The sequence below is a fragment of the Chiloscyllium plagiosum genome, unplaced genomic scaffold (assembly GCF_037043375.1).
Source record: "Chiloscyllium plagiosum isolate Xiang-an unplaced genomic scaffold, Cpla_swu_hap1 HiC_scaffold_20, whole genome shotgun sequence".
Lineage (NCBI taxonomy): Eukaryota > Metazoa > Chordata > Chondrichthyes > Orectolobiformes > Hemiscylliidae > Chiloscyllium > Chiloscyllium plagiosum.
In genome coordinates this window covers 43075320-43086087 of record NW_028270158.1, presented here as the reverse complement: position 1 = coordinate 43086087, position 10768 = coordinate 43075320, and the positions used below count along the sequence as shown (strand labels likewise).

Sequence of the window (10768 nt, the reverse complement as noted above, 5' to 3'; positions counted from 1 at the left end):
AAGTGAGAAGACAAAGTGATGGGTAAGTATAGGCTGCATTTTTGCTGTTGCCCTCTTGGTTCACAACCATATCCCACAGTCTAAGCAGTGTGCCTCTCTACCTCACTGATTCTCTCTCCTTTAAAGTATTCCTGAAAACTACCTTTTTAACTATTCATCATCTAATCTCATACCTGTCCATGTGGCTGTGTCAAATTGTTGTGAAGTACTCTGGAAAATAAATGCGTGTTGAAATAATGTTGATGACTCAGTAAAGTGGAAGAGGTTGGACAGTTTATTTAAATACAATGTCTGGAAATGACTGGCACTGAGTGTTATCAGTCCCTAAGCCAGTGTCCACTACACTAGATGGCAGTCTCCTCTACGAAGCAACTGCTCCTTTAGTGAATAAGCAGTTCTTCAACATTAGTTCTTATTTTCTCAATTTGCACTTGTCTATTTCAATCTTTAATTTTTCACAGAATAATCTCCCAAGATGCCCATTCCCAAATCTCTACATCTCTCAAATCTTAAATTGCATCCTTCCATTAATCAGTCTTTCAATTAAAATAATTTAAAGCTTCATCAGCCTCTCTTCACTGTTCAGTTATCTAATCCTTGAGATTATTATTGTTGCCTCTTTCTCTTAATTCTTTCCATTTTCTTCTGTTTCGTGGCCAATGTAAATGCAGGTTGAGTCTGAGGTACTCCCTGTCTGGCAGCCCTGAATTTATCAGGATACATTTTTCAGTTGCTTGTTGAGACCCTTTACAGAGCCAGGAGGAAGGCACAATTGGAAAGTTGCCTTGTTGGAGAGAAAGAAGCTTTATCTTATGTACTGCTCCCTCAGTAATCTCAATCGGAGTGCTGCACAGGAAATCATAGAATCTTACAGAGTGGAAGGCAGATACTTGGCCCAATCTGCAGAGGGCCAAGGTTACACTTTCGCCAAGTCCATCAGTAACAATGTGAGCCTGAAAGGGGTGACTATTCCAGGCAGCAGAGGCCCGTATTTCAAAGCCTTCCTGTACGTAGATGATGTCACCGTTTTCTGTCAGTGTGCACAGACTCATAATCATCTGCAACCAGTTTGAACTGGCCTTAGTAGACAAGAGTGAGGCCATGTTCCTTTGGAACTGGGCCAACGAATCCTTGATCACCTTCGCTGTCAGGATAGATTACCTGAAGGTGCTGGGCATGAGGTTCAGAGGGGCCAAGATGTGTGCAAAAACCTGGGAGGTGCATATCACCAAGTTAAAGCAGAAACTGGACTTTTGGCAGCATTGCTGTCTCACTATTGAGGTTTAAAACCTGGTCATCGAGTGTGAGGCACTCTACTGTTTCCCATTTTTAACCTGATATCTGTTCATTTATCCCATTACTATTTAAAGGTCCTTGCTATTTGCAATTGGCTGAAATATTTCCCATGCTAATTACTTTCTGAAGCTCAGTCATTAATTAGCTGGGAATCACATTGCTATGTGGGACTCTTATAACAGTTATAGTGTCCTGACCTCTGGACCAGGAAGCGTAGATTCAAATCTCGCCTGCTCCAGAGGTGTGCAATAACATATATCCCTTTGCAATGTACTAAGGATGTGACTGGTGCTGCATAACCTGTTGAATAACTCCACCCACATGAACAATGACCATTGCTATTTTCTGTATCATGCCTTTGGAACGGACCCCTGAGACACTCAATGGCTACAGGCTGACAGGCAGTAAAATGTTAGACAGAAAGAAAGAAAGAAACCATCTTAGAACACAGTAAGTTAACAAATTAAACTTTATTGATGATTTTCCTCAAATTTTGTAATGTTCCTCTGTTAAGAGGACTTCAGTACATGGCATCAGCTTGAGCCTTAACAACTAATGCTACTCAGTGTGTGTCCATCAGGACAGCCACACCTACTTATTTTCTAGTGTAAAAAGGCACTTGCAACATGTTCAAAATACTGTTGCGCAAATGTGGAATGTGCAGTAATCTGATCCAGGCCCAAATGGACCTTGTTCGATAGTTCACATACTGTACAGCTGACCTTGAACAAAGCTTAATCCAATATCATTTAGCTTATTAATACTATGAGGGGAGAAAGAGAAAAATCCAGACCTACTGGAATCTCCGGCCAGTCAACAGCAGCTAACATTGCGCAGCCTGCAGAAAGATAATTGTTTCTTTGTCTTGCACATAATAAAATTAATAAACTACATATAAACAAACAGAGGTTTACAAATGGCTTGGCAAGCTGCACACACAATGTATGCTTTGTCACATACACACCTTGCAACAAACTGATCTTGTCTTCCACCAACATGGAAGCAGAGTTGGATTATACTGGAATGCTATTGAGTTGAGTGATGCTCTTTGCCATGGGTCTTCATTGTGCTGTTGTCCACCAATGGTTGTCATGATGTAACAGTATTGATGGATTAGGCGTAAACCTCCTATTGCCACTGGTTCTCACAGTTTCCTTTGTGCTCTAGTGTAATTAGCTACTAAACTGAGTAGCCTCGCTGTACTTTTATTGAAAATGTCCTTCATCCAGGGGCTATTTTCTACTGGATTGTAAGTAAACTGTATAATAAGATGAGCTGTGTATCAAGGTGACAGTTCTTGGTAGCCATCCCATTGACTTAGTTGATGTGAATGTTTAGATAAAGCGATGGTGGTTTAAAGATAGTTACTACATAACTTCACACTGTCACATTCCAGTCAGCCACATGAGTCCTACATGGTGACTCTAATCTGTTTGCTTTTGAGAAGCTTTATTATTGTGATGTCTGGGTATACGTGATCTCTTGGTTCTCAATGAGAACAGCTCATATTTACAGACCCAAATTTAAAAGTTACTCCACTGGAATGCACTGGTGTATGACAACAACTTACATTTATATAGCATCCATAATATAGTCTCATGGCACTTTACAGGAGCCATTGTCAAAATAGGGCAGATGACTAAAAACTTGGTCAAAGAGGTAGATTTTAAAGAGTGTCTTAAATAAGTTCAGGGGAGATCAGAGAGAGAAATGCAGAGGAGGGTTTTTGGAGCTAAAGGGCATAGTTGCTAGTGGTGAGTACAGTAGTTAAATTGAAAATACCTTTGAGGTCAGAATGATATTGAATGGGAACTAATGTAAAAATAACACGTGTCAAAGATTTTTTGATTTTATAATGATAAATTCAAGTGAATCCTATTGTCCTACTTAGCAGCTAGCTTCAACAAAAAACAGAATAAGAGTTCACTAAAATAGTCAAAGAAAATCATGTACCATTTAAAAGTTGTAGGAGCAGTTCTGTTTGCAAAATATAAAAGCAGCATGTCACTGACCTGTTCAGAGATGAAGAGAAAGCAAAGACTGCAGATCTTGAGATCAGAGTCTAAAAGTGTGGAGCTGGAAAGCACAGCAGGTCAGGCAGCATCCAAGGAGCAGGAGCATTCCTGATGAAGGGCGTCTGCCCAAAATGTCGACCCTCCTGCTCCTTGGATGCTGCCTAACCTGCTGTGCTTTTCCAGCACCATACATTTTGACTCTACAGTCTCTGAACAGCTCATTCCTATCCACCTAATAACTGATTCATCAAATGTGACGATACTTAGTGATAAAGTCAGAAAACACACGACATTAGATTATAGTCCAACAGGTTTATTTGACAACAAAAGCTTTTCGAGCGCAGCCACTTTGCCAGGTTAAGACAGACTTCACCTGACAAAGTCCGAAAGCTTGTGATTTCAAATAAATCTGTTGGACTATAACCTGGCATCATGTGATTTCTGGCTTTGTCCACCCCAGTCCAACACCAGCATGTCCACATCAATGCTTAGTGATGGCAGTGACGGGGTGGTGAAAAAGTTGAATAACTGTTTGAAACCAAAAAAGATAGTGATACTGGAACAGCAGATTAGTTTGGATTGATACCAATATGGAAAGGGAATACAGCAGTGGGATTACTTTGCTGATTGAAAATTAATGCAAGATTACAAAAAGTCCACTTAGAGATTTTTTTTCGTTCAGTATTTACCTTTAAATTGTTGTATTGTGCTAGGAATTGAACCTGAATGGATTTGTGTTGTAAACTGGAGTTAGATTTTCAGAAAGACACAACTTTGAAACAGATGTTCTGCACTTATGTGAGGAACAAGAGAGTGGCTGGAGTGAGGGTAGGGCTGATCAGGGATAGTGGAGGGAACTTGTCCCTGGAGTCGAAGGAGGGAGATGATGTCCTTAATGAATACTTTGCTTCAGTATTCACTTGTGAGAGGGACCTTGTCATTTGTGAGGACAGCATGAAACGGGCTGATATGCTCGAACAGGTTGATGTTAAGGAGGAGAATGTGCTGGAAAATTTGAAAACCGTGAAAATAGATAAGTCCCCTGGGCTAGATGGGATATACCCAAGGTTACTACGGGAAGCAAGGGAAGAGATTGCTGCACCTTTGGTGATGATCTTTATGTCCTCACTGTCCACTGGAATGGTGCCAGATGATTGGAGGGTGGCAAATGTTATTTCCTTGTTCAAGAAAGGGAATAGGGATAACCCTGGGAATTACAGATCAATCAGTCTTACATTGGTGGTGGCAAATTATTGGAGAGGATTCTGAGAGACAGGATTTATGATTATTTGGAAAACCATAGTTTTGATTAGAGAAAGTCAGCATGGCTTTGTGAGGGGCAGGCCATGCCTCATAAGCCTTATTGAATTATTTGAGGATGTGTCAAAACACATTGATGAAGGTAGAGCAGTGGATGTGGTGTATTTGGATTTTAGCAAGGTGTTTGATAAGGTTCCCCATGGTAGGTTCATTCAGAAAATGATGCCTGGGATACAGGGAAATCTGGCTTTCTGGATACAGAATTGGCTGGCCCATAGTGGACAGAGGGCGATAGTAGATAGAATGTATTCAGCCTGGAGCTCGGTGGCTGCTGGGATCTGTTCTGCGCCCTCTGCTCTTTCTGATTTTTATAAATGACTTGGATGAGGAAGTGGAAGGGTGGGTCAGTAAATTTGCCGATGACACAAAGGTTGGTGGAGTTGTGAATAGTGTGGTGGGTTGTTGTAGGTTGCAATGGGAGATTGACAGGATGCATAGCTGGGCTGAGAAATGGCAGATGGAGTTCAACCTGGAAAAGTGTGAAGTGATTCATTTTGGAAGACTAAATTTGAATGAGGATTACAGGGTTAAAGGCAGGATTCTTGGCAGTGTGAAGGAACAAAGGGATCTTGGTGTCCACCTCCACAGATCCCTCAAAGTTGCCACAACCACTTGGTGAAGAAGCAGCGCTTTGAAAGCTAGTGCTCCAAAATAAACCTGTTGGACTATAACCTGGTGTTGTGTCATTTTTAACTTTGCCCACCCCAGTCCAACACCAGCTCCTCCAAATCATAGAGTCGATAGCCAGAGACTTTTTCCCAGGGCAGAAATGGCTATCGCAAGGGGCATAATTTTAAGGTGATTGGAGGAAGGTTTAGGGGAGATGTCAGAGGTCGGTTCTTTACACAGAGAGTGGTGGATGCATGGAATGCACTGCCAGCAGTGGTAGTAGAGTCAAATACATTACGGACATTTAAGCAACTCTTGAATAGGTACATGGATGATAGTAAAATATTGGTTAGTTTGATCTTAGTGTAGGATAAAAGATTGGCACAACATCGAAGGCCGAAGGGCCTGTACTGTGTTGCACTGTTCAATGCTCTATGTTTGAACCCTTTAAAAAATTCCTGTGAAAATATTCATTCCCAGTGACCTTCATGGCTCATGTCGGACATTCAACAGCAACACAAACATTCAACGCTAGCAGCAATAGAAGACTGTTGCAATAGAAGGTTGTGGAGAGAAAGTAGGTCAGTGACATTTGTTTGGGATTGATATACAACAACGATGTCAGTATAGGCTTGTGGGAGAGCTTCAGAATGCACGAGCAAAAAAAGGTGCATAGTCATAATGAGTTGAATGGTCTCCAGTACCGTACAATTCCAGGGGAAAAAGCTCTGGAAGGAATGACTGCAGAAATGGCAAATACCGTGAGCAAATCTCTATCAATGACAATCTCAATTCACATAGGCACCTACATCTTAAATAACTAATAAAGGAGATTCTTATATATATCAATAATATATATTAATAATCGTGCATATAGCCTATACTTCCTGTAACTATCACTGTTTCTTGTGCACATTGCCTGTCACACTGCTCCAAATACCCTTTTTTTAGTATTTGACTTAGTACATAATGTCATGGAATTCACTTTTATGTGAATATTTACTTTGTGTGGATCTTTATATAAACTGCATACATGTAATTTTCAAAGATATTTGTCTAATTTTTTAATGCTCATAATATATGTCCCAAGGTAAATAATTTCTTCAAACCTTGTAAGAGGGAAAGAATTGGACAAAAAAAAATTACAGCTTCAATTCTTGGTGAAATGTTGATAATTATGCTGATGTTTACCAAGCCTTTCGATAAGTCGGCTGAATGAACAGTATTCCTAAGAAATCCCACTTGACTGGGTTGATTACAATGCAAAGTGCTTCTCTGTGGAACAAGTTGATTAGCTGGATCATGAGTTCTGATGTTTACTGTCATGTGCACTATTGCTCCTAACCACCCCACAGGCTCCCCCCCTCCCCCCCTCCCCGGACCCTAATTGCTGATCAGGTGCCAAATCCATTCATTCTCATCACTGGAATTGATCTGAAATTGTCTAAGCCATATTGACTACAGTCTTAAGCCTCATCTGTTGACAGATTTCTTATTTTGCTCTCATTATTGTTAAATGTTCTGATCTATCTCAATAATTTGGTACATAACAAAAAGACCCTTGATGCTTAAAGTAATGCAAGGTAACATTCCTAAGCTCCCAGAGGAGCTGAGAAGTGCCCCCATTTATAATTAGTGTCACCTCTTCGACAACACATAATCGAGAGCTGATTATTTTTCAGCCTTATGCTAGCTTCGAATCTTCGTTTCAATAGGACTTGCATTGGGAAGGACTAGGCAATGAGATGCTAAGCATCTTTCCCTGGAGTGAAACCTGCACTTGCTACCTTGAGATTTCAACGCGTCAATCTCCATCATCCACTTCTGGTCTGAAGACTAAAATAAAATTGGTCAATGCTTCCATCGACAAAGCGCAAGTTTGGTAAAATATCTTGTCTTTTGTTTAATCTCAGTTCAAACATGTCAAACCAAGGCTTGGTCGATTCATTGTGTCTGTCAGTGAATACCACTGCAGTAGTGGCTTGACTGAATTCAGTTTACAACAGCTGGTTTGAGCAATACTGACCCTGGAGGAATGACCACCCAGCCAGGAGGCAGAGAGTCAGCAGCAGGAACGGTGTTAATGCCACTTGACAAGTCTATCACAGCTCCTGGGAGCATTGAGAGGCTTTCTGTTGTTGGCCTTAGTCGAGCCTCAACCCTCTCCTGTAACTCTTTGTCTGAAGGATGATTCTTGACTGTCCCATCCCGTTTCCTACAACCTGCTGCTTTCCCTTTTGATGCTGACAGTCTTCCAAGGTTGCCATGAGACCCGGCCACCAAAGACATCAGTGGAAGTCCAAGGGTACTTGCCGAAAATGGTGATGCCATTAAAGATGTCTTGGTTAAATTTATTGGAGTGCTATTGAGGGAAATGACAGAGCTAGGAATGGCTGTGATTGCAGCAGATCCAACAGTGCTGCACGTCAACGGGCTGAGGTCCAGAGGTGTAGGGTGTATTGGAATTGGCAGTGAGGTTCCCAATGCCTGGAGGGGATGATTTCCAAAGATGGCAGCTGGATTGGGAATTATAATCTGTGTCCCATTTAAGTAAGGCATTTCTGATGGTACTGGATTCTTGGTTGACGGTCGAATTTTCAGCATTCCTTGTTGTTCTGGGGACACAAAGTGGCCGTGAGCTTTGATATGCTTGCGGAGGGAGCTGGGATCTGTGTACCTCTTGTGGCAGCCAGGCATTTTGCAGTAATATGGTTTGTCCACGTAATGTGTCCGGGTGTGTTTGAATCGGTCACTGGAGTTGGAGTATCGTTTATTGCAGCCTTCATAAGGACAGATGTAGGGCTTCTCACCTGGGAGAGAGGGACAGGGAATATTCAGCCACTGGAATATGAGAAATCACATGCACCTAGGTAACAAGATCCAAGCTAACAACAACTGTTCAACATTAAACCCAGAATACAAAATCTAGGAACACAAATCAAAGCCACTGTTTCAAAGCATGTTCTGTACTACCAAGTCCCAGCGAGGGTTTAATCCTATAATCCTTCCCTTCGCTTTGATAAAGTTCTGCAATCTTAGCTACCATGACAAAAGAAACCAAACAAACCCTGAAGAGGCTTCAGAGAAGAATAACAAGACCCCACAGGAACTGGAGATTGTGAAGATACCTTATCTGTGACCATCTTCTCAGACCCACTCTATACGTATGGTACCCTGCCCCTGCTCTGAGCCCCATCAGTGACCTTCTGCAATCGCACTCCAAACCGGTGTACAAACCCCAGTGACAATCATAGGCTGGGGTCTGGCCCAGTGATCTAACAACCCAAGGACACAGTGCCCTCATGGACATACTCTTACCCATGACCTCCAAACCCTCCCCAGATGAACATTTACCGAAAACAACTATTCTCCAGGTCCACTCTTACCCACCCCCATCCTCACTGCCCCTTTCCCAGTCCATTCTAGGTAGACGCCCCTGTCCTAATCTGATCTTACCTATGATACCCCTTGACCATCCTGGTCAACTCTCACCTGGTCTTCTCGTATCTATGTCCTACACCCATCCTGGTACACTCTTACCTGTATTAACTGCGCAGACCCCATCCTGGCCCACTATCACCTGTATTACCTCTTTCCACCACACAACCGCCCCCCCCCACCCCCGTCAACCAAGCCTGACCTCAATGTTAGCTGTGACCTCGCCCCCCCGTGCCCCAGCCCACTGTTACCTGTGACCCCACCTCCCTCCATGCCCCAGCCCACTGTTACCTGTGACCCCACCCCCCTCCGTGCCCCAGCCCACTTTACCTGTGACCCCACCCCCCCGTGCCCCAACCCACTGTTACCTGTGACCCCATCCCCCTCCATGCCCCAGCCCACTGTTACCTGTGACCCCACCCCCCCTCCGTGCCCCAGCCCACTGTTACCTGTGACCCCACCCCCCCTCCGTGCCCCAGCCCACTGTTACCTGTGACCCCGCCCCCGTGCCCCAGCCCACTGTTACCTGTGACCCCACCCCCCCCCATGCCCCAGCCCACTGTTACCTGTGTGCGATCGGTTATGTATTTTGAGGTTCTCCAGGCGAGAGAAGCTCTTGTTACAGGTCGGGCAGCGATGGGGCTTCTCGTTGGTGTGAGTTCGGATGTGAATCAACATCTTGTACCTAAACGTCAATGGAGACAGTCAGTCAGACAGAGAGGTAAACCATTGTAGAAACATCACTGCAACAATGCAGACTGTGGACACACACAGCCCAGTGAAAGAGAATAGGGCTGCAACTTTAACAAAACAATCTCTAAACAGAAGCATCAATCAGCTCGGAAGTAAACTACAAGATTAAGGACAATACTGTAGATGCTGAAATCTGAACTAAAACAGTCTGCCACATTCGCAGACATTGCGAATTTCTAGCTCTTTTCCACATTTCCCATGCTTTCCTCCCTCTCTGCTGGTCTGCTGTAGCCATTTACATCTTGTCTTGACCTATCCTTTATTTAATTACTTGTTGTTAAATCCTTCTGCTTTGCCTTGCTCCACCGTGTCTTTTGTGATGTAACTGTGCCTGTCTTCCACTCTACGAAAGACCCTTCGTTTGTTGTTATTTCTGGGACCAAGTGGTGAGGTCAACTGGGCATCTGAGACCAGAGGGAGGACTGCCCCCAGTGGGAATTAAAGGATGTGAAAGAAACAGTCACAGTAGAAAAGGAAATTGGATGAACTTGAATCAATTTAGATCCGCAAACAATAGTGTAACAAATCAGGGCCACAAACAGTAGTAAGGAGTTTCACGTACCTGGCATTAAATCCCTTTCCTCTCCGAGCACAGCCTTCCCAGTGGCAACAGTAACCGGTCTCCTTCTCTGGTTTTACATGAAAGTCATTCACATGGTCCACCAGATCCTGGAGTGATTCAAAGAGCTGGTTACACTGCAAGGCAAGAGGTCACCACAGGAGTGAGAGGCCACAGCTCCTTTCATAACCCATACAGTTCGCCAGCGTCAGAAGAAAAATTGTAGACTTGCATTTTTATAGCACCTTTCACAAACTCAGGATATCACAAAGCACTTTTAAAGTGTTATCATTAGGGTAATGTAGGAAAAAAGTGACCCAAGCATGCACAGCAAGCTCGCACAAACAACAGTAAAACTGTGAAATTCTATTTTAGTAATGTTGGCCAACAGATAAACACTGGCCAGCAAATTGGAGAGAATACCTCCCCCTCCCCCCATTCTATAAAAAGTGCTGTAAAATCTTTGCTTCTAACTGAGACAACTGAAGAGGCCTCAGATAAACTTTCTTTACAGAGCAATGTTTCCTCATTATTGATCCTACAACAGTGCAGTGCTCCATTAGCACTGCCCTTCAGAGAGTTCAGCAATCCCTCAATACTGACCGACAGTGCAGCACTCCCTCAGTACTGACCCTCCGACAGTGCGGTGCTCCCTCAATACTGACCGACAGTGCAATACTCCCTCAGTACTGACCCTCCTTCAGTGCGGCGCTCCCTCAGTACTGACCCTCTGACAGTACGGCGCTCCCTCAGTACTGACCCTCCAACAGTGTGGCGC

General features: G+C 43.5%; 1 protein-coding gene across 6 annotated transcripts in view; it reads right to left on the bottom strand.

Annotated features, from left to right (window-relative positions):
- Positions 1-1747: 1747 nt before the first annotated feature.
- Positions 1748-10768, bottom strand: part of glis2b (GLIS family zinc finger 2b) — an 87203-nt gene continuing 78182 nt past the window's right edge. For 5 of the 6 annotated variants that reach the window (XM_087997879.1, XM_087997877.1, XM_043711461.2 and 2 more), the window contains 3 exons: positions 9994-10127; positions 9245-9363; positions 1748-8050 (listed from right to left, as the gene is read on the bottom strand). In XM_087997879.1, the coding sequence (XP_087854005.1) occupies positions 7233-8050; positions 9245-9363; positions 9994-10127 (1071 nt within the window). In that variant the 3' untranslated portion in view covers positions 1748-7232. The remainder of the gene's footprint in view (positions 8051-9244; positions 9364-9993; positions 10128-10768) is intronic. The other variant, XM_043711460.2, reaches the window with a different exon arrangement.